We start from the raw sequence: 24,400 nt of genomic DNA, 5'->3' as shown, positions 1-24,400 counted from the left end.
TGCAGTTTACGACACAACATCTAGCCCAGCAAGTAGCTGCAGCTTAGCGTGTACAGAGTTTCTAGAATTGTACAGAGCTGACACTTCAAATGAACACACTCCCCGTGCTTGCTGTTTATGGGAATTTACATGAGGCTATTACAAAGCTGGTTAGTTGTAAAATCCCTCTTGGTATCTGGCCTTTACTTGCTTTACCTGTAAAGGGTTTGACAGAGTTCCTCCTCTGCCTTGGTGGCTCCTGCACTTATTGGCGGATTTTCTCGCCTCAGAGGTTTACGGCAGCCTTCAGTTGGCTGCTTTCGTGCTTCAGATCTGCCGTTCACTCAGTTAGCCTCATCACTGGCCAGCATGGGGAAAGGAAGAACAATCCCCGCAGTCTCTGCTGATCCACCTAGAGAATCGGGGAACAGGCCAGAGACCTTCCCCTCTGGTGGAACCCACAGTCCAGTTCAACTCCTCCGGTATCAAGTAGGGAGTTGGTGGGATGGAGGGAACCTAGGTTATACCTGGAGCTTTGAGGAAGCCACCTTCTGAATTCATACTTCAGAAAGAGAATGCTCCAGCAGGTTTCTCTGAGCACGGAGCTCAGTGCACTGTGGTGGTGTTTGAAGAACTAGAAGCTAGAGACTTGCAAGCCGAGTGAATGGCAGTGCCTGGAAATGTAGCTTTCTGCAGGTGTGTTGAAAAGGTGAACTGAAGTTTCCCAAGGGTAGTGTTTGATGTTCTGCTAACACAGTGCTAATTGTTGCCACGCAAGTTGAAAGCTGCTGCTGCCGCTTCCTCAGCTGATGTCCAAAACTGCTCCAGTTATTCCTCGTGTTTATAAGGGTAGTGCGAAGGGCCAACCAAGAATGGGGCCCCGTCGTGCCAGACGCTGTGTAGAGTAGCAGGAAGTCCTTTCTCAGGAGAGCTAACAATCTAAATAGACAAGACTAACACAGGATGGGGGGAAAGGGTGCAAGCAGGTGCAAGCATGTGATGGCAGCAAGGAGGGGATCCGCTAAATGGAAAGAAAAGGGAAGGGGCGAGGGAAGAGGGCAAGGAGGGACAGGCAGGAGTGAAGCTGAGGTGAAGACACTGTGATAGAGAGGGAGGGTTGGAGAAAACAGTCAATTGGCCAGAGACAGTCAGAACATTCTGCAGTTTTGACTGGACTATCCATAGGTCCCTGCAGTGGCTGTCTGTTCCTACCAACTAGAGTCTCTGGCTGGTTGTTCTCTGCATGGTTTCCCCCAAGGCTACGTGACGGGGAGAGGAGACACCACCTGGATCCTAGTGCTCAGAGTGTGTGTGTGTGTGTGTGGCGGGGGGGTCTTCACTGCACAGTTCTGGTTCCAGGGAGTGCTGGGAGAGGAGCGATCCTGGCTGGACCCCATTTTACACCCTCCACTCAATGTGACCACTAAAGGTACCTTCCTTATTGTTTTGAACCGATTCCCCACGTCAGTGGTGACCTCTTTACACGTTCACTCATCAAGCTGCTAGACTGTGGAGGCCATTGTTTCCTGGGGATGCACCTGAGGCATCTGGGGGTCAGACCAGGCCTGTGTTTACATAATCGGTGATACACAGTGATACTGACTCTTTTGTTGGTCTTGGCTGAGGCAGAAAGGATGGTTTGAATAAAGTGGGTGCATGTTTTTCTGAACTTCCTGGGTCTGCTATAATAATTGTTTAAACAGAGTCCAAATTCCAAGGAGCCACATATTAAATATCATCCTGTTACTTAATGTGAGTTGTAACAAACTCATGTGTGCATGCTGCTGTGGATGAACACTGAGTAACAGCCACGCCTACGTCTGTACTAAAATCCAGTTTCTTTTTGCTCCCTGCTTTGAACAATCTGCCTTTTAAAATCATTTCCGGGGAATTGGCATGTTCAGCCCTCTGCAAAAAAAGGCCAATGGCTTAAATCACATTCTGGGCAGGACTCTAACCATATTCTGATACAAAGGAAAATCCCTGACCTGGGTAAAACAAGTGAAATATACCTTTGGGGTTTTTCTCTCCTTTCTCCCCACAAAAGGAAATTCTATAAACCCATCACAAAGTGTTCTGGAAAGGCTACCCTGAGAGAGAGGATGGTTCCCATGTCTATGGCAGCCCGTCGGTAAATGCCAGGTTACAGTGGTGGTCACAGTCAGAAAATCGGTATACTGGGAAGACACTAAAAATAATTTCCCAGTAATATTTGTCAGGTATCACACGCTGACTGCTAAGGTGAAACTAGCAAGAAGCAAATTCCTGAGTAGAGCAGCCAGTCTTTGCCTGTACCGTCCCTCACCTTAGTGCTGTATGTCCTGGCTTTAGCTCAAGTGGCATTAAAAATAATCATAACTTTTAATCTCTCCCTACCTGGTGCTCAGATAAGACAAGACAGAGAGCAGTAGTCGCACTCCTACTCATGCCTGTCACAACGCGTAGTGTAGCACGGGCATTTTCCCTTTGCCTGGGGGAGCTCAACCCCTGCTCAGCCCCAGGCCCCACCCCCACTCTACCTCTTCCGTCAAGCTCCCACCTCATCCCATCTGTTTCCGTTCCCGCTCCGTCCCCTCCCCTGAGTGCACCCCGTCCCTGCTCCTTCCCTCTCCCCCCAGCACCTTCTGCACGCTGCGGAACAGCTGATCCGCAGCGGGCAGGAGGCGATGGGAGGGAGGAGTGTTAATGGGCCACTTCACCTTGAATGGTCCCATAAACTATGTGTTAGCTACTTACGCTAAACAATCTGTTCCACTGTGTATTTATTTGTGACACTGAGTACAAGCAAGTCTACACTGCAAAATTAAGTTGACCTAAGTTACGTCGACATACAGCCAGCACAGTAATTAAATTGTCCACACTATGCTCCCTGTGTCGGCGGTGTGCGTCCTGACCAGGAACGCTTGCACCAATTGGGGCAGTTGTGAGACAGCTTCTGAGAGGCAGCAACAATCCATGTCAACAACGCAGTGACTGCACTGACGCTGTGTTGACCTAACTACATCAGCCGAAGCGCTACGCCTCGCATGGAGGTGGCGTTATTAAGTCGGTGTATTGGATGACTTGCATCAGTTGGAGCTGAGTTAGTGTAGACACTTACAGAGTTAGGTCGCTGTACGCTGCCTTACGTCAGCCTAACTCTGTAATGTACACCAGGCTTATGTTTCCCAGACCTCAAGAAGTGCCCTGTCTAAGCTTGAAAGCTGGTCTCTCTCACCATCAGAAGTTGGTCCAATAAAAGATATGACCTCACCCATCTCATCTCTCCCATGCAATCAAAGGGCGTCTGGTCTGGTTTAGATGGGTTGTGATTCCCGTTCCCATTGATGGGCACTCTGGTCACGATCTCTGCATAAACTAACACTTGGGAGTTGTTAGTGTACCAGTTCAACTACACACATCCTTAAACTAGACGCCTTGTTGCAGTAATGGCCGTGGTCCCCTCCCAACATCGAAATTGCAGTGCTGTTGAGCAGTCACTGAATATGTTGCTATCTCTGCTGGGGGTGCAACGAGTAAAGTTACTGTTAAATTCTCTGAGAGACTTCTTCAGTTCACGGTCATGGTGAGGAACAAGATCGACTCTAGAATAGTCAGTCCTAGGGATTCAAAGCTGAAAGGACACTATCTCTCCAGCACGAATCTGAGAGCAGGCTGATGTGCCACATCCTGCAATGCTGTCATCGCTTGGGCTCGCTGACAGTCTTCAGCCCCAGGTAATAGGGCGTTTCCTGGTTTTGAAAACCTGTCCTTCATTAGCGCTTGGCTGCGTTCTTGTAGATGATTCAGTAATAGAGGAGCGCAGGAGGTATTTATGAATGGCCATTTAAGTTTGAAATTTGGTCAAAGGGAGATGACACATCAGTGATCTTTGGGATTGCTCAGGCTGTGAAAAGAGGTTAGTTCCTGAGCTCGGTCTCTCCTCTAAGGTGGCGACAGTACTCTGTAGCTGCATCTTCTATAATATTCCAACCCCAAAAGTGAATGTACAGATGAACTGGTCATTGAACACTGGTGTAGGAGTGGGGTTAATATCACTTTCAAACAAATTGCCATTCAGATTGGCGTTTGGAACTCCATCTATTCTCCCAGCTGGGGGTGCTGTCATAAAACTTCAGATGGTCGTTGGTGTTTATTACTTGTTTTCTGGTAGCCCGACCGCGCCGGGTACTGTACAAACGTAGAACACAGAGATGGTCCCTGCCCCAAACAGTCTAGAATTCAAGTAGAGGACTAGATAACAGATGGATAAAACAGACAGATTGTGGGGGGACGAGGGGGACATGGTAACAGTGAGAAATGTGTGATCAGTGTGATAAGCAGAGGGCACAGTATACCAGCTGACTGACCAAGGAAGTGAAATTAGATTGGTACAGAAACTGGGGTCCCAAAACTGAAGTTGAGTCACTGTAGATTGGGGTGGGCAAACTTTTTGGCATGAGGACCACATCTGGGTGGGGAAATTGCATGCAGGGCCATGAATGTAGGGCTGGGGCAGGGGGTTGGGGTGCAGGGTATGGGAGGGGGTTGGGGTACAGGAAGGGGTTCAGGGCAAGGGGTTGGTGTGGAGGAGGGGTGCAGGTTGTAAGAGGGGGCTCAGGGCAGGGGGTTGGGGGGCGGGAGAGGTTCGGGGCGAGGGCTCCGGCCCGGTGCTGCTTACCTTGAGCTGCTCCGGGGTGACAGCGGTGTGCAGCAGGTCTAAGGCAGGCTTCCTGGCCCCAGGCCGCACCGCGCTGCTCCAGAAGCGGCCAGCACCACGTCCCTGCAGCCCCTTGGGGAGGGGGGGCAGAGGGCTCCACGTGCTGCCCTTGCCTGCAGGTAGCTCCCCTGAAGCTCCCCTTCTACGGTTTCCCATCGCCGGCCAATGGGAGCTGCGGAGGGCGGTGCCCGCAGGCGGGGCAGCGCCCGCAGGCGGGGCAGCACGCGGGCTGCAGTGACATAGTGCCAGGTGCTTCTGGGAGTGGTGCGGCGCCCACGGTGCCACAGGGTTGGCAATCCCACAGGCCGGATCCAAAGCCCTGACGGGCCGGATGCAGCCCACGGGCCGTAGTTTGCCCACCCCCAGTGTGGATGCATCTTTAAATGTATGTCTACCTTGCGGAGACTATGCCAGCGTAGTCCCCAGTGTAGACACAACTAACACCAACAGAAGTTTTTCTGTTCGTGTAGGAACGCCCCTTGTGCAAACATTAGCTATGTCGACGTAGCAGTTCTGCAGTGGGGCTATATTGGTCAGGAGCGTGATTGTTTCACACCACTGGCCAACACAGCTATGTCAACATAACTTTTAAGTGTATACAGAGCGAAAGGCAAAAGAAACTAGTGCAGGGAAACTTACTTGATAATCTGTCCAGAAATCTGAGACCATATTTCAACCTTTTAGCCATTTGAAAAGTGTGTATAACAAAATATTTTGGATAAAAGTGGGGCAGCAAACTCAAGCATGCTCTGCGTGTATGTTCTTTTTCTGACTACTTTCATTTTTGTGCAGGTAGGTTAGCAAAGATAAAATAGATTCACATTTCCATATTTGAAAGCTAACAGGAATGCATAATACATTTGAGTCTCTGATGTAACTTTTACTTTTGATCTTAGGGCCTTTCAGTTATCTTGATGATGTCCCATTTAAGATCGGAGACAAATTCAAAACACCAGCCAAGGTTGGCTTACCCATTGGTTTCTGCTTTCCTGATTCTACCCAGCTTGTCAGAGAAGCCCAGGTAAGTGGGTGTTTTGTTTGTTTGTTCCCTTTGTTGTTCATGTTTGGTATGTCATAAATTTCGAAATATCCAGATTTAGGTCTTATATAAATGTTTGCTAGAGCTATCCTGGTTGTTCTAGAATTGCCCATTTATGGGGTTTCCTGCACCCTGTTCTGAAAGATCTTGTTCCAGTTACTGTCCTACACAGGATACTAGACTATAGAGACAGATATGGCAATTTTTATGTTCCTGCTGTAATTGCAAGTTTTACGGTGCTTATCTCAAATGCTTTACATGTCGTCATAATTTATCAAAAAGGAATAAAAGCCCAGGAAATTCTGAAACAGAGCTTTGATACAGTTCAAGTTAAACGTATACTTAAGTAGAACTTTTTAATGGGAAAGTCGGGAAATTCACAGTTCAGATTCCAACAACAACCTTAACTCTGTTCCTTCTGTCCCTGACTATCCTACAGTTTGGCAGTTTTAACAAGAATGGAAAATTCAAATATAGGCGTTCTAGCACTCTTACAAAATCCTGGTTGTTTGGAGTTAGTGGATATATATATTTTTTTTGCTGTCAAATGAATTTAATTTTTGTTATAATTTGTGTAAAAAGTAGATAAGTAGATTTGGTGCTTTGGTGCGTATGCATGATGTTCTGTGGCTTCTGACTTCCCCTGTCCTGCTTTTATTGGGTGGAGAACTACACTTCTAGCTCTTGTTTTGCTTTGTAGTTCTCATTGACAATTTATTTACCCAGCCATGTGGCCAAGTTACGTAATTTGGCAAATAAATCTCTCCTCTCTTTTCCAGGCACGTGGTCTTAAGTTGCCTTAATTTTTTTGGTTAGTTTGAAATCAACTGATTAAACAGACTAACTTTTAAAAAATCCTTGTGTGCTTATCATTTTCAGATTAGTACTAGAAATCCAACCGCACTAATTTAACTGAAATTTTAAATTAGGAGCCAAGGTCCTGTTTAGTGCCAATCCTGATGCAGAGAGAATGGCAGGTCGCAGTAGAGTGGCTTGGTGTTCTTTATGCCATGTGATGTTTCCACAGAGTTCCCTGGAATATGGATTTTGAGTCCTGACCACAGAGCCGATCAAATCAATAGTTTAAGTCTTTTGATTTCATAGTATACTTTCTACAAGGAGTTGATCTGGTATGTTCGAGGCCCATTTTAACCCTAAATGGCTAGCCTGGGACGTGGCGCTAACTCTCCTTTCCCTTTCCCTCCAAGCCAGTGACACACACATTTGGTGTGCCTGATGTGACTGCTGCAGTGAAGTCATGTGTCATGGTGCACGGCTTCCTTTGACATCTGCAGCAGAAGACAGTCCAGCTTGCTGGTGCTAGGCGTGTCTGCTTTCAGCATGTCAAGTGTTGTAGCACGGCATAAGGGCCAAGGCCACTGTGCGAAGTGTCTGTCCTTTGCACTGAATATCCACAGGCTAAGCCTGCGTGCTCAGAAGGTACCACTGTTTGCTCTTGTAAACCATTAGTGCCTTAAGTAATTTTGGCTGTGGACTGTTCTGTCACTTGTGCAACTGTAAATTCTCTTGTCCTGCAAACTGGCTGTGTGGGCAGGTCTGACGTTCTGGGGTGCAGTCCAGACCAGAGAGGGGTTTTGTCACCACCTATCCTGCTGCCTTGGGTGCTTCACAATGCTTTGCTGCTGTAGTTCCCAACCTTTGCGTCTCACAAACAGCATGCAGGTTACATGCTGAGTGTCTGCATATAGCCACAGCCCTGCTCCAGCAACTCTGACCCCAGCAGCCTGTCAGGTACACACCAGCCCCAGTCTGGCGTCTAGCAGCCTTAGTTACGATCCGCAGGGTGACCCCAACACATTCCCAGTCCCAGATTTTCCCCAGAAACGCATGTGCTGCACTGCCCAGCCCTCTCCTGGACAGTTGGGATATTGTAGGTCCATTGACACTGAAAGGGGTCAGTGTACAACGGTTTGCTGGAGTTACCAAACAATTCAGTTTAAACACAACAATGAATTGGTTTTGATTGAGTAAAACAAGTTTAAGTGACTATAAGGCATTAAAAGAAAAAATGGCTACAAGAAAAGCAAAGAAAAAATGCTTTTTAATAACTAAACTTGGTTCAAGGTAAAATCTTTACCACAGGTTCCCAGCAACATTGCTGATCAAATTTTCAAGTCAAGATCTTACACAAAGTCCAAAGGCTGGTTCCTTTATCTCCCTGGTCAAAGGAGGTGAGGGGATGCAGGAGGAGTACCTGGGGTGTTTTTGACCCTCAGTTTATAGTCCAGTCACCCTTTGAAATGCATTTTCCTGAGGGTTATCCCAGTTAAAGTTCCTTCCAGCTGTGAGGGTGGAGGCGTGGAGTCTCAATCTTTTCCTGCCCCCCTTCACTGCCAAAGAATGGCCACTTGACTGGTGATTGATCGTCAGTCAACTTTGATGACACCTGGCTAGAGGCGCCAGCTTGTCTTTGAGAAACAGGTTTGCTCCCTCCCCAGACTTGCCTGGTAAACACATTTCAGTCATTTCAGCTTGTGTTCATAACTTTACAGATCACATTGCTGTGTACATTTCAGCATGATACTACTGACCAGCAAATTTATTAGTTTTCGAATGGTACCTCATGAGGTATGCCTTGTAGAAAGATTATTACAGTGATATGTGCTGTGTGAATATGGGGATGGGCGGCATTTGGCCTAGAGGTTTATGTAAGATTTGATCCTTGTGCTTGCACTTCCAAGGAAGTGCTCATATTAAAATGTGAGAAAGCTCAGGGGACCCTGTCATGCTGGTAATAGCGACACAGATCTGCCTCTGTAGAAAAACGCACCCTAAGCTAGGGGCTAATGTCTCAGTTTTATGACAGGTTTCAGAGTAACAGCCGTGTTAGTCTGTATTCGCAAAAAGAAAAGGAGTACTTGTGGCACCTTAGAGACTAACCAATTTATTAGAGCATAAGCTTTCGTGAGCTACAGCTCACTTCCTCAGATGCATATTGTGGAAACTGCAGCAGGCTTTATATATACACAGAGAATATGAAACAATACCTACTCCAGCAGGACAGTGGGGTGGGAGTAGGTATTGTTTCATATTCTCTGTGTGTATATATAAAGCCTGCTGCAGTTTCCACGATATGCATCTGATGAAGTGAGCTGTAGCTCACGAAAGCTCATGCTCTAATAAATTGGTTAGTCTCTAAGGTGCCACAAGTCCTCCTTTTCAGTTTTATGACTCCTTTGCTGGGTTCTTGACTTGGCAGAACTGGCAGTACGTAGGTTAGTACCTCTTCTTTCTGTTGGGTACTAAACTCTGCTATGGACTTTAACCTCTTCTGAAGAGAGGTAAAAAATTCCATGATGTTTCCAGCGATGCAGTAATCCAGAATCTACTCTATTCTTGTGTGGCTCGTGGCCAATTCATCAACAGGGGAATCTGCAGCCTACCAGCAAATCCTGAAGCTAGAGCATAGTAGAGATCTACCGTTGAGTAGTGTGCTTGATTTCTACTCTACGCATGCTCTCTTCTGTGGGAGATAGGTGCTGTGGTATTGTGTTCATCTTCGTAACAGTTTTTAAGCAAAATCATGTGGAAAGGAGGAATAGAATATATCCATTGGCATATAGCCAAGGTTAGCTTCTAGAGCAGCAGTTCTCAAACTGTGGATCGGGACCCCAAAGTGGGTCACGACCCCTTTTTAATGGGGTCGCCAGGGCTGGCATTAGACTTGCTGGGGCCAAAGGCCAAGCCCGAGCCCCATCACCTAGGGCCAAAGTCCAAGCCTGAAGACTTCAGCCCTTGTGACAGGGCTCAGGGTTACAGGCCCCCCGCCTGAGGCTGAAGCCCTTGAGCTATGGCTTTGGCCCCCGCACCTGGGGTGCTGGGGACTAGGCTTTGGCTCTGGCCACTCTTCCCAGGGTGGCCTCAGGCTTCGGTCCCCCCTCCTGGGGTCATGTAGTAATTTTTGTTGTCAGAAAGGGGTCTTGATGCAATGAAGCTTGAGAACCCCTGTTCTAGAGGCACAAAGAATGTCTTCTGCTTGTCTGTAGGTGAGCAGAGATATTAGTTAAGAGAAATCCTCCCCACCCCTTGGGTAATACCCCTAAGTTGTTACTCCATGTTCCTTGCTACATATGGGATGATGATGCCGTCATAAAGTAGTGACTGTGTTCCTTACCCTTGAATCTCGTTTTTCCTTACAGTATGACTTCTCCCTGGAAAAGAGAACTGTTGAGTGGGCGGAAGACATCAAAAAAATCCAAGCAGCTCAGAGAGAAGCAGAGCAAAAGGCTGCGCAAGCAATAGCTAATTCCAAGGCTGCTTCAGACAACAACAGCAAAATGGGCTTCTCTGAAGCTCTGCCACTTCCCATTAACCCTATTCTCGCTAGTCTACAGCACAATAACATTCTTACTCCCACCCCTGCCAACAGCAGTGCCATAAAGCAAAAGGTCCTTAGTCCGCCTTACCCAAAGGCAGACTTCAACCCAGCAGATTTTGAATGTGAAGAAGACCCATTTGACAATCTGGAGCTAAAAACTATTGATGAAAAAGAAGAACTGAAAAATATTCTTGAAATTCACGTTGGTACGACTGGGCCAATTGTCACCCAACTGTTGGAGAATAACTTGCCCAAAGTAGGGCCGGAATCTGCGTTACAAGATCAGGAAGTTCTGGCATCCATAGAAAGGGCTACCTTGGACTTCAAGCCCCTTCACAAACCCAATGGCTTTATCACTTTACCACAGTTGGAAAACTGTGAAAAGATGTCCCTGTCTTCCAAAGTGTCCCTCTCCCCCATCACGTCAGTGAGCAATATCAAATCTCTCTCCTTTCCCAAGCTCGACTCAGATGAGAGCGATCAGAAAATGTCAAAGCTCACAAGCACTTTTCACAGCGCTACCTGTCTCCAAAATGGCTCTTTACAGGCCTGCTCTCCCAGTAAGGCTAGTGAACTCAACGGACATCAAGTTGTTGGACTTTCTGCTTTAAATGTGGACAGTGGAATGGAGACATCAACATTATCCTCTTCATCCAGGCTGCCTTCCTTATCTGTGTCAACACCTTGTACAGAAGAACAATCATCTCAAAACACAGCAACTAAGGTAAGGATTCAACACGTTAAGATAGGTTTGGGGTGTTCAAGGGGAAGGTGAACGTGACTCATATTTCTAAAATGCATCCTGTAGCTTCCTTTGATTTAATACTCGGATGTGGTCTGCTGACAATACATGTCTTCTCATGCATTGCTCTGTCTTGATCTAAATGGAAAACTGATCAGCTAAAGAGGAAACATTGGATGCTGGGAGTTAGTCTCAGAAGATCACATGTCACTGTTTTGGATGTAGACAGCTGTAATCTAATTCACTTTAGGCCCATGAGGTGTTTTCTGGCTCCTGGCAAGTTGCTAGAGGTATTCATGGTAAGAGATCTTGGGCACCTTGGGTTTAAGGCTCTAGTAAGATTTTTCGCTGCTATATTCTCATACGTTCTGGCTGTTCACCCCAAACTGAGACATTCATTTCTAAGCTACCATGCTGGATTTAATCAAATTCTTTAAGCAAACATTCAGTTGAAATGCTTGTGTTAGGCACATCCGAGGACAGTCAGTATTGAGACGTGGCATCCCCATGCAGGACATTTTCAGATGACTTTATCAAGCTGCTACAAGTGATCTGGCTTATCGCTCAAGAGACTGATGTAGCCCTGCTACAGACCCTGGCAGTGCAAGTATCTCCACTTCCCTTGTAGAGCTGTGTGCTTCAGTGCTGACCGGTACAATAAACTGGCAGCCACTCTTTTTAATGTTCTTCGCTCCAGCATCCCCGCCAAACACAACGGTGGGTTTTTATTTGAGTTAAAATAACACTTGTCTGAAATCTGGTACCTGCTTTTCTCAGGCCTGAACCCGTGCCGAAAGTGCTTGGAATAAGTTAGATATTTCCTGTGCTCGGAGTTCTAGAACTACTTTGTCATGCTTCTAAACATTGGTTCTGGCCTAGAGGTCGGAGACCATTTCAGTCCAGCACAGCTTGAAGGGAAGAAGCAAACTTGGTTTATCCCATCTGTTCCTTTTCCCTTCAAAACATAGGCGTAACTTTCTCAAAGAACCAAAGGGATTTGAACATCCGGTTCCCATTAAAACGAATGGAAATTGGACATTCAGATCCCATAGTTGGCTCTGAAAATCTCAACCCTACCTATTGCAGGGAAGGGTTTGAAGGTAGGGGGCGGGGAGACCCCTCATGTTCAATATAAAACATTACATCTTGGTGTCATGGTAACACTGGTATACATTCTCCACTCAAAGGCGTTGTAGGATGTCAGAGAGCAAGTGACCTAGCACACACCCAAACAAAGGGGTGGAGAGCCCTTGAGGAATACTTGCCTTTTGCTGATCATTCTACCGCAGTCAATACATACAGCCTTGAAACCAAAGCCCATAAATCAGCTGGCAGGCATAGGCACGCATAATGCTACTACAGAAACCCAGCATTTTGGAAAATAAGTAGTCTTTGGGGCACAGCAAAAGTGATGAGTTTTACCTTTAGCAATAAAATTAGCATTGTGCAGAGGCTGAAGGCAAATGCTGTTAATCCAGAAAGCAGCCGGAAAAGAAAATATGTCCAACCCATCCGTGAGCAGTCATTGCTCTGAATATTGTTTCTTATTAGAGAGCATCATTCATCAAATCATGTGGCTGTGATAGCTTTATCTTCTTCACACATGGCTCAGGCAGAATATCCTGTGGCTCTAGAGAGCTTGAGAAGAGAAAGATGAAAATCTAAATAATGGCTCTGCTGAGCAGCTAGAGTTGGTGAGATGTGACCGTCACTGGGCCCATCTACACTAGAGAAATCCTCGCAAGCCCCAAGGAGGCAGGCGTTCTGTAGGATGCTTCAAGGAGGATAAGGACTTGTGAACTGAAATGAAGGAAATTGTTCAACAATTAGATTGAATAGCAAGAAAAGCTTCCCAACTTGAGACTTGTTTCCCAGGAAAGGGCATGGACGTCTCCTTAGTTGAGACACTTAACACTAGACTGGACAAAGTCGTAGGGGACAAATGCTGTTGAGAACAGTATTTTAGAGCTGAGAAAGAGGTAAGCTGATGTAACTGGGCTCTCCTGTCTCGAATTTCTAGTCTTAACAATAAGCTGGAGGATTTTTTGGATTCCCATGTTACGGTCTTAAGGACTTGGGAAATATACTCTTGTTTAATTTTATAACTAAATACAAAAAGAAAAGGAGGACTTGTGGCACCTTAGAGACTAACAAATTTATTTGAGCATAAGCTTTCGTGAGCTACAGCGCACTTCATCGGATGCCGAATGCATCCGATGAAGTGAGCTGTAGCTCACGAAAGCTTATGCTCAAATAAATTTGTTAGTCTCTAAGGTGCCATAAGTCCTCCTTTTCTTTTTGCGTATACAGACTAACATGGCTGCTACTCTGAAACCATAACTAAATACAGAATTCAGTCCCGAGCATCAGAAGATCATGGTTGTGCGGATGAAAGCCAGGGGTCGTCTGAGGTAATTTTGAAGGTTTCTTCTATTAAGAGCAGCTCTTGACATCTGGGTTAAAATGTCCATACAGAGCCTCTTCCTGTCCGTCTTTAGTCGGACTGTCTGCCCCATTTGGGAAGCGTCAGGATCATCCACGTGTGTCATGGTGTCCTGTCACAACTTCTTTTCCTGTAGTCGAGATTGACTTTGGTGGTTTGGATTTGGCGTGACTTGTTAACATTTTAATAACTGCCAGTAGAGACTAGATTTTTATGGTGGTTGCACAAGAATATTGGTCATTTAAAACTGGGACTTACCTGAAACTACACAAGTTGCCTTTTGTTGTAAAAGGGGCTTCCTCTTCTGAGTTTAGATCTTTAGATGCTGAACTTCTTGGCCTCTGCCCTGCTGGATGTCATCTAGTGTCTGACAATTGGTGATCTTCACAATTCAGTTTATACAAAGTAGGCAAGAAGACAAATAGAAAAACTGCTTGTGAGGACTAATGGATTGAAATTAAATGGATCTGGGTGTAGCGCTGACAAATGACATGCAGGCTTCATTTTGTGATGTGTGCTCTTTCTACGTGATGCTGCTTAGCATGTGGGTATTGACAGTTGGGCTATCGATAACATCAAAAATTCAGTATATAATTATATCTCTATTCTTTCAGTGGACTTCCTATCTGATCTTTGTTGTGGTTTCCAGCCTGCATGGAATAAGGCAACAGTATTGTCAAAGCATGCACAGGGCAAGTGCTAAGCCACAATCCTGTATGTACATTAAACATAGGGTTGTGGTTTATAGAAGTGGAGGTTGGTGAGTGTGGTGAATGGTGTTCACTTGTTTCTTTCTCACTAGTTTACTCTGGAGTTTTAGTTTCCTCCTTTGGTTAGGAATATTTTTGCGGAGGGGGAGGATGAGGAGCAACTCCCCTCTTCTCATGTCTCCTGCCTCCCCCCAAGATTAAGCAGCTCTGGGATGTACCATTAATTAAGTTGACCTACTGTTGCCCCACAGAAATCAGACATTCTGGGACAAATCAGTATCCGAACACACGAGCCTTCTCTAACAAGTATCTGCTCCCAGAAGAGAATCCACTTACAGTCCCACCAGCACTGAAGTGATCTCAACTATGACTAACTGTAAAGTCACATTCTCTTGGGGCGTCTGAGGCTGGAATGGCTGGTTTGGAACAAGTGCAATGAAACCGAACTACCTCCATGAGTTGGGTGCTGCTCATTGGCTTTCTTATTTAAATGCTTTTATGTAAGCCAGATCTGGCTGGAGTGTGGGCCGGATGCAGTCCAGGATTATCAGTGGCTTCAGCACAGTAGTAAGGGCTATGGAGAATGCAATGTGCTAATATACAATGCTTTCCCTAGCCAAGCAAATCTCTGCTTGAAATCTCTGAACTTACATGTCTCCAAATGGCTGTAAGCCCTCTGGTCAGAGGAAGCTGCAGGGAAAAAGCTTTCTGAAGAGGGAATTCATATGGTGACTTCCTCTTAGCTCCAGTTATAATCCGTGTCCTGCTCCCACACCCACAAGAAAAACATTAACGAGTTAACTTTTAACTGGTTTCAGCCAGCCTCTGATTGGCTTCAGGTGTCCCAATCAACCTAGCGTCCTCCCTGCCTTCTGGAAAGTTCTTAATTGGCCCCAGATGTCTTAATTGACCTGGAGCAGCTGCCATTTCACTTATCCTGGTACCAGGGATTTGTTTAGCCTGGAGCTAATATATCTATCTCCCACTACTTTTCTATAGCCATCTGGCCTTGCCCCATCACAGTAGTCAAAAAGCAGGCCTTGTTTGGATGCATCGAAAATGGGATGGATAGAAAATACTGAAATTCTCTCATGCTCTCAGCTAGATTACTGCAGTCAGTTGTAGACAACTCAGAAGAGAATATAGCCGAAGGGATACAGAAATGGGCCACCGAAGTAGTCCGAGGCCTAGTGAGTAGAAATGATGGGCTAGGTTAGTTTGAGAAGACCAGTAAGGGGTGATGAAAGAGAACAAAATGCTGAATGTGAGAGAAGAGAAATTGCTGGGTGTCCCTTTTACTTTCCTTCATAATCCAAACGCAGAGGGACATTCAGTGAAATCTGTCGGCAATAGCCTCAAACTGATAAAGGGAAATACTTGTACACAGCACAAACTCAGCTCGTGGATCTCTGCTGCAAGCCATCAGGCAGGTCAAGAGTTTAGTAGGCTTTAGCAATCTATTGGACATTTGTATGGATAATTAGCAGCCACAATTACATTAGGTTAAAATATTTTAGAATTATTCTGAGAAGGGCTATAAATCCTCCCTCTTTGGGCCATCTGCTGACTGACAGGTTGGGAAGAAACATCTCTTACGGGTAGGATTAAGAGTAGCAGTAGCTCACCAGCAACCACACACCACACAACAGAACCACTAACCCAGGAACTTATCCTTGCAACAAAGCCCGTTGCCAACTGTGCCCACATATCTATTCAGGGGACACCATCACAGGGCCTAATAACATCAGCCACACTATCAGAGGCTCGTTCACCTGCGCATCTACCAATGTGATATATGCCATCATGTGCCAGCAATGCCCCTCTGCCATGTACATTGGCCAAACTGGACAGTCTCTACGTAAAAGAATAAATGGACACAAATCAGATGTCAAGAATTATAACATTCATAAACCAGTCGGAGAACACTTCAATCTCTCTGATCACTCGATTACAGACCTAAAGGTCGCTATCTTACAACAAAAAGACTTCAAAAACAGATTCCAACGAGAGACTGCTGAATTGGAATTAATTTGCAAACTGGATACAATTAACTTAGGCTCGAATAGAGACAGGGAGTGGATGGGTCATTACACAAAGTAAAACTATTTCCCCATGTTTATTCCCACCCCCCCCCCCCCCACACACACACACTGCTCCTCAGATGTTCCTGTTAACTGCTGGCAATGGCCCACCTTGATTATCACTACAAAAGGTTTTCTCTCCCCCTCCCCGGTGGTAATAACTCATCTTAAGTGATCACTCTGGTTACAGTGTGTATGGTAACACCCATTTTGTCATGTTCTGTGTGTATATAAATCTCACTGTGTTTTCCACAGTATGGATCCGATGAAGTGAGCTGTAGCTCACCAAAGCTTATGCTCAAATAAATTGGTTAGTCTCCAAGGTGCCACTAGTACTCCTTTTCTTCTTACGGGTAGGCTATTCCGTAATTCTCCACTACAAGGTGTTTTATGTTTCGTTGTCAATGACAGGTGTGTACTAGATGGACCAACGGTCTGACCCAGTATGGCAATTGTTGCTCCTCTACCCATCTTTCCTGGCTCTGTCCTTCCAGGCCCCCTTCTCACTAGGAACTTTGCTTGTCAGTATAGTAGACAGCTCTTCAATCTTCTCATTCATCTGTTGTTTTTACAGGTACAGAGAGACTACAAGGAATCAGAGTTCCCTATGGTAAGTTCCCAAATTACCTACATAAGTTGGTATGTTGCATAGTACATTCCTAAATTACCCATACATTGGTAATGTTCTTTTGTGTGAAGGAAGCAATGAATGGCTCCTAAGAGTGTACTGACGGTCAATAAAGTGGTCAGCACATGGGTGTGGTCATCTGTACCTTTGTAGGGCCAAGAGTTGATTCTGCTTATTTCATAAATGCTCTTTTTGTTACCTACTCTCTCTAGCTGGCTGTCATCTCATGATGACAGAGCTTGGCTAAATTAGTAGACGTAGATCTAGTATCTTTCAAAGTAGAAGGGGATATCGGGTGAGGAACTGCCTAGGGTGATCCTAGAAGAGATCATTGGGAGCAGAGGGAATGTTTTTGTACCCCACTGCTCAGTTTCATCCCAACAGTGATTGGTCTCCCAAAGGAAGTGTGGGAAGCCCAGCTCTGTTCATTTCAAACGAGATGAGATAACTCCCTCCGAGTTCTGTAAAGAGTAGTCCTACACTGGCCAGGGAGGGAAGAGGCATGGTGCTGGGATAGAGATGTATCACCACTCATTTCTGCTTGGCTTTCCATTCCTAGATAACGCACCAAAACTTCACAGTGTGTAAAGTGCCCAGTAATACCAGCTGCACTAAATGGTCAAGCGGCCCCACGTACTCAGACATGCTGCAGACCCTGTCCGCCAGTGAGAGGCAGTGTGTGGAAACAGTCGTCAACATGGGATACTCTTACGACGATGTCATGACAGCCATGAAGAAGAAAGGACAGAATATAGAACAGGTACGAGCTCTTGCAAAGGAGTGGGAGCTCCAGAGATGCAGCCATCTCTGTCAGTAGTGTGGACCCCATGGCCTTACAAAAACCAAAACGCTTAGGACCTAATGGAGGCCTGGAATTTGCCGTAATTTGCAGATTAACTGGGAATGGATTTTGGAGCTGAAGTGTGGGTGTCACTAGTACCAGGTGAACTGGCTACAGGGAAAGTGTGTCCATTGGCCGCAGCCAGTGGCGGCTTCAGACATGAGACATTCCTTAGGTTGGCACCAGCCTAGAAATGCTTCCTGTCCACTGTTCTGAAATCGGGGCAGGCCCTGAACCACACGTGGCCTTTCCTCTTTTGTGGGGAGAGAGGCTGGGCTTGGAGATCTAGACTTCAAGTGAGGAGCTTTAGCATGGACCTTCGCCTTGCTCAGATACAACGGGGGTGAAAGCCACACAAGTACCTAGGTAAAGAGGCTGATTCTGTGTACAGCTTCTGGGCCAACTGCAGTTACGGGTGCCTGCAGCTATTGCACTGAAGGCTTTTATGCAGTCTCACTGTTTGGGAGATCTTGGCCCAGTGTTCCCTTTTAAGTTTTCCCACCCACGTGTGGAATGAATTTTGTTATGTGCACCAATATGGAGGTGGTGTGTCACTCATCACCTCCATATTGGTGCACATAACAAAATTCACGTTGCAGGGCTGGGGCCGAGGGGTTTGGAGTGTGGGAGAGTGAGGGCTCTGGCTCTGGGGTGGGGCTGGGGATGAGGGGCTCAGGGCTGGAGCAGAGGGTTGGGCTGCAGGGGTGTGAGGGCTCCGGCTGTGGGTGCGGGCTGGGGATGAAGGGTTTGGGGTGCAGGCTGCCCTGGGACTCTTCCCGCCTCTCCCCCAAGCTTTCTCTCCCCGCAGCAGCACCTGGGCTGGCGGGGCGGGGAGTATGCGCCCCTCCTGCGGCAGGGCCAGGGCTGGGCTGGGGCCACATCATAGGCACCTCTTGCCACGGCAGGTCCGGGCCAGGGCTGGGTTGGGGGAGGGGCGCCACTCCCCTGGCCGCAGCAGGTCCGGGGCTGGGCTGGAGCCGGCGGGGAGAGGCATCTCTCCCTGCCGCAGCCCTTAATAGGCTGATGTGTTGGCCGCACAGCTTAGCGGGAACTTAGTCTTGGCCCCGAAGGATTTGATGGGTACAGATGACGCATGCTGGCTTTCGCAGTGATGCAGCAGCTGGCTCTTTTGAGTGTGTGGCGTTCTTCAGTCCCCACAGCATATGGTGCAAATGGCCTCAGAACGGCGCTTGCTAAAATGAGGGCACAGAGCTCGCTTCACTGCATAGGGAAGTGGCAGTTCCGAGTCTGGATGCGTTTCAGACCCAGAAAATGTTTCTACCCAGACGAATAGGGGAAGAATGCTGCCAAATTTTCCTTATTCTCACAGTTGCTCTGTGCCCTCTTCAGAGCGTCTCCCTAGCCACCCAGAGCACGGAGGGGGATGCGTTTAGTGGCCCATCAGTGCTTGCAGTTGGTAGAAAGGATACTTTGTATTGGCTGCTTGAGTGACTCATCTTCTTTCCAGCCGATGGCGAACTTAAAGCATCCTTGTGCTCTAGAGCAGGGTTCTCAACCAGGGGCTTGCAGACCCTCAGGGGTACGCATGAGTTTTCCAGGGGGCACAGCAACTCATACAGATATTTGCCTAGTTTTACAACAGGCTACATAAAAGGCACCAGCGAAGTCAGGACAAACTAAAATTTCCTACAGACAGTGACTTGTTTATACTGCTCTGTGTACTTCAAGAATTGGCACTCTTGGTGTACGTGACTTCTGGAGACTGCATGAGGTGCCAAGTTATGAAGAGTCCAACTTCAGAGCTGGGCGGCCAGAGAGCGGCAGCTGCTGACTGAGGGCCCAGCTCTGCAGGCAGCTGCAAAGAAGTAAGGGTGGCGATCTTGTGATCTCCCTCCCTTCTGCAATAACCTGATGACTACCCCCACAACTCCCTTTTGGGTCAGGACCCCTGCAGTTACAATACCCTGAAATTTCAGATTTAAATAGCTGAAATCATGAAAATTACTATTTTTAACATCCTATGACCGTGAAATTGACCAAAATGGACCGTGAATTTGGCTCTTGTCTCAGCAGAGCATCCAGTAAGCTGAACTGATCTCAGAAGGTGCGACCGCTTTCAGATTGGATCAGCTCCCTGAAGTCTGTGGGGAAACCAGGATTCAAAAGGCTTTTCATCTTGATCACTGAACCCTCAGCCGGGTGTTAAAATAGTTGCTGTGCAGAAGTACTAGCCACTTCCGAAAAAAGGGTTGACGGCAGGAATTGTATCTGCGTTAAAAGGCAAAAGAATGACCAGCCTTTAATTTATAGAGGGCTTCTGGCTGAAAGCGTGAAAACCAAAGCTCAGGGAGGGAGAGAATGAAAGGCCAAAAGAGTTTAGTTCAGCTTCTCTAAACAAGTTCCCTTGCTGAGAACCTGTTAGTCCCAACAAGAAGGACTTTCTCCAAGCAGTTAGTGAAGCCCTGTCAGTGGGCTGTGGTGCACGGGTGAGTAGCCTAGTGGTGAGTTCCACTCTCCCATCTTACCTTTTCCCCCACAGGTTCTTGATTATCTGTTTGCACACAGCCAGCTTTGTGAGAAGGGCTTCAATCCTCTCCTTGTCGAAGCAGCTCTGGAAATGTACCAGTGTTCAGAGGAGAAGGTGAGGCTGTCCTGGTTCCATGCCAAGGGGAGGTGCTTTGCTCTGTTGTGGCGGCCGGGTTATTTCACTGACTTTCAGAGAGCATCTCTCGCCATGGAAGTCGAGCGAATGCCTGTTCGGCCATTGAGAAACCTCTGGTTTGGGAGCAGTTCTGCTCCGATTACAGAACTGTTTCCTCCACTTCTGAATGTCAGCCACTTCCATTATTTTTGCTACTGCAGTGTTTGCATGAAAAGAGGAGACCTGCCTTGAGAGCTCAGCTGCTCCAGCTGCCTTGCTTGAAGTCCTCTAGCCATTTGTGGCACCAACTGTTTGCTGCAGCCGATGTCACAAAGGACTGATTTCAGCAGCAGTAAATTATTTGAAACTCTGATTTTGTTTCAATGCCAGAGACTTGGCTCCTGTGAAGCTGGGAAGCTGACTGTAAGAAGGGTTGGTGTTTAATCTCCCGGGTGCTAAGGATCATTGCATTCACTCTCCAAACGCTGCACTGAGGTCCTGGGGCTCATGTCCTGAGCACTTCAAGGGTGAGGCTGGGCCCTCAGCTTGTGCCCTGTGCCCCCTTTACTGTACCATTCCCTCTTTAAAATGAGCTGTCTCCTGACTTACAGCTTTGACAGCAAGACTAGGCAGCCAGCCTCACCCCACCCATCTGCTCCACATAGTCACTGGTCCTTCAGTGCCCGCGCTCCCTCTTTAGCTTGTGCGGCTGGTACATGCGGACCCCCCCTGCTCTTTCCTGGACTCAGGATGGGAATGGGACTTGGCAGAAGAAGGGTCAGGCAAGCACGAGGGGCAGCTCCTGGCATGGCAGATGTGGAGCGGCGTGGACTTGGCTGCAGGAAGGAATCTGCACTCAGCCCCTCCTGCAAACCTGGTGACAGAACCAGCTTCACCCAAACCCAGGAAATAGCCAGTCCTTAGATGACACCCCCTTTGGGAAAGGCTTACACAAGTTTGGTGGGAGGAGGGGAAGCCAGGGGACTTGTTAGGGACGTGGGTTGCAAATGAAACAACTTTATGCGAATTCACAATTCAGATGTCTCCTCCTTCTGTCAGTCCTTGGTGTCTGCTGAGACTCGGGGCTCCCAGTTGTGGTCGTGCTGTTGTTGGCCACCTGTCTCCTGGAAACTGGGGTGATCCCACTAACGTCCCATACACTCTGAAGAGCCATGTGATAGCAAGGGCAGTTCTACAGTTCCCAGACTCAGCCCCATGAGCCTTTAGCTTCTAACAAGCATGGTCACAACTTCAAATTGAGACAACCTTTGGAGGCAGCAGAAACTGAAAGGGCGGGCTTTGGCCTACATGGCCAGTGCGGGGTCCAGACTGGTTCTGGCCAATCCATGGGTAAGGCGTGAAACCAGCAGGCTGCAGGGTGGCCTCAGTGAAGGGCATGTTGGGGACTGATCCCTAACTCTCGATGGAGACTGTGTAGGCCCCAACAATGGTCTGTAGCCTCAAATGGTTAATTCACGCAGCAGAAGTTAGTGATGCATAATAGACGCACTGCAGCCCAAGCATCATTGCCTGCTGGTTTCCTTCTTCTTCTTCCCATAGTGCCTAGGAGCCCTGGTCCTAGATCAGCCCCCCCATTGTGCTAGATGCTGTCTGAACACAGAACTGTCTAAAGAGCTAGCAGTCGAAGTCGGAATCGAGAGACAATAGATGGCGAGCCAGATTGATGGGGGAGTACAAGGAAACAGTGAGGCAGTGTAGGTCAACTGTGATGGGCAGTGGTCTCTGACACCAGCCGTCTAATCGTTGTGCAGCTTTCTGTAGAGATTACAAAGGCAAAGGAGGGTTTTGAAGGTGGATAACGAGGACAGCCAAACGGCTGCCATGCCGTTCAGTGTGCATCCTTTAAACAAGTGCGGTTGAACTGGTTTATCTAGGTTTCAGAGTAGCAGCCGTGTTAGTCTGTATTCGTAAAAAGAAAAGGAGTACTTGTGGCACCTTAGAGACTAACCAATTTATTTGAGCATAAGCTTTCGTGGGCTACAGCTCACTTCATCGGATGCATCCGATGAAGTGAGCTGTAGCTCACGAAAGCTTATGCTCAAATAAATTGGTTAGTCTCTAAGGTGCCACAAGTACTCCTTTTCTTTTTGGTTTATCTAGGGCAGCTGGGAGTTTTGGCCATTAACTGAGCAGCCCCCATTCTGGCCAGTGGCAGGAGACCCGCTCTGCATTGCATTCCCAGCCCCCGTCAGCATCCCCTGAATCAAAGCTGAGCCTTTCCGGGAACCTTCCCCTTCTCAAACACTTAATGTCTCTCTCTCTCTTCTAGACAACAGAACTTCTCCAGCTAATGAGTAAATTTAAAGAAATGGGCTTTGAACTGAAGGACATTAAGGAGGTCTTATTATTACATAACAATGACCAGGACAATGCTTTGGAAGATCTAATGGCCCGTGCTGGAGCCAGCTGAAAACACTGGGGTTCTTGGAGAATAATGGAGAGCACCTCCAGGAGAAGGCAGTCTGCCGGCGTAACCAGACCGCTGTCATCTTCACAGCCAGAGCGTGTGATGTGCTCTCTCTTTGGGAAGAAGCTCTGCGTTTCGTGTACATTGGAGAATGCGACTGACTGAGCCCATCTGTGTGCGTCACTCCAGCGCACTCTTCCCATTGAGAGGAGTTAACTTCCTTTCTTAAATTAAATTTTGAAAGTGCCCTTTCCTAGGTTTCCTTTTCTGGTTTGGCCACGAAGAGTTTAGACTGCCCAAGCACTACTGGAATTGTACATAGACAAAGCTGGAAGTATTTCCCCCCCCCCCCCCCCCGCCTCACTATTGCACTGGACTTGGACAGAGGAATACAAAGTTGGGTTTGAAACAAGAATGCTCTGGTTCTTTGAAGCTGCTTTCATGGTGTCAGCTTTACTGAAACACTTGACTGTATCACAGTTCAGATTAACTGAAGTTGACCTTTAGTGCAATGGACTTTTATTTGTATTGGGTTGAAAATTAGTCTGTAACTTAGTGGAACACTGGTTTCTAACCTGTCACTATGCATAAAGAGAGAAGCTGTTCCTTTCCCTCTTGTTTTTGGCCCTTCTGCCACACACTTCTGCCAGACATAGGTGTCCAGTGCTTGAGTGGTGTGTAAACAGAGTTTCTTCACAACAGGTAAGCTCTGAACTCTAGCTGGACTCACACCCAGTGGCTGGTCCTTGAACCGAAGAGGTCAGAGCTGGGCCTCTGCAATCTCTCCCCTCCAGGTTTATAGGTTACTTAAACAAATGCCCTCCTAGGAAATCAGTTGATGGTCTGTTTTAAATGATAGTCAGTGTGAAGCAGGGGGTTCATCTTTCAAGCACTTTCTTTAAATACAAACAATATACTCACTGCATTCGTTTCATTTTTTCACACTGCTTTAGTTACATATTCACTAACATCTAGTAATAGACATCAGGTTTTTTTTTGGTTTGGTTTTGATAGTTCAAAGTGTATTATGTTGTACATTGTTAAAGATCTAAATACATAAAATATACGCAGTTTCTTGATGAATCTTTAATTTGCTAAATATTTTGATTCTGCAGAAAACTCCTAATAAAACCCTAAAATGGAATTCCGAGTGTCCCGTTTCTATCTCTTGCGCTCCGGTTTCAGTAGAGGAGGTGAACTCCTGTTACAATTGGGAGGTGGGATGTAATCATAATCAGTCCCACCTAGTAGGTCCTCCAAACCCAGGCAATCCCTGCCACGCCCAGATGCTCCATGCTTGTATTGTGTCTATTTGACAGAGCTGGACACAACTCACATGGAACTATCAGAACAGGTTTTAAAATGTCACTGTTAACACAGACAAGTGAGAGAGTCTCTGTATTTGCTCCTTACTTCTGAAAGTTGAATTTTTCCCCAAGAAAAATCTCTGTCCAGGAAGAAACCCCCCTCAGAAAGGGCATGAAATGCATTGCCAATGAAGCCTACTTTAACCAAACCTCCTTTGATACAGATTCACCTTTTTGTGGTTGTCGTTACGTTTTTTTTTTTTTAAAGTCTGATTGGAGGGTCACCATGTCAGCACTTATGGAGTATCCAAGCACAAACTAACCTGCCGTGGCTCCGATTTGCCCTGGAGCTGTTGGCTGCTTCACGCTAACTCACGCAGCCGTTTCAATACCACTCTCCAGCTTGTGAGAGAAGCTATTGAGGCACTTACCTGTGAGCATATATCGAGCCAGCCTGCTTCAGGTTGTTAAACAAAAATCGTCAAGGAAGAACCCAACCAATATCTTCCCCAGCCAGCTGGTCCTAAATTATGTCGCAGGGTCTCTGAATTCTGTTGTGCCT

General features: G+C 47.0%; 1 protein-coding gene across 4 annotated transcripts in view; it reads left to right on the top strand.

Moving 5' to 3' along the window:
• Positions 1 to 23,675, top strand: part of UBAP1 (ubiquitin associated protein 1) — a 56,846-nt gene extending 33,171 nt beyond the window's left edge. For 2 of the 4 annotated variants that reach the window (XM_073343396.2, XM_073343395.2), the window contains 6 exons: positions 5,575 to 5,699; positions 9,878 to 10,780; positions 16,607 to 16,642; positions 17,220 to 17,420; positions 20,002 to 20,103; positions 22,394 to 23,675. In XM_073343396.2, coding sequence (XP_073199497.2) covers positions 5,575 to 5,699; positions 9,878 to 10,780; positions 16,607 to 16,642; positions 17,220 to 17,420; positions 20,002 to 20,103; positions 22,394 to 22,534 — 1,508 coding nt within the window. In that variant the 3' untranslated portion in view covers positions 22,535 to 23,675. The other 2 variants (XM_073343397.2, XM_073343398.2) reach the window with 2 other exon arrangements.
• Positions 23,676 to 24,400: the final 725 nt, after the last annotated feature.

This window comes from Lepidochelys kempii, chromosome 5 (assembly GCF_965140285.1).
Source record: "Lepidochelys kempii isolate rLepKem1 chromosome 5, rLepKem1.hap1, whole genome shotgun sequence".
Classification (NCBI taxonomy): Eukaryota; Metazoa; Chordata; order Testudines; family Cheloniidae; genus Lepidochelys; species Lepidochelys kempii.
This window is presented reverse-complemented; position numbering and strand designations above follow the sequence as displayed.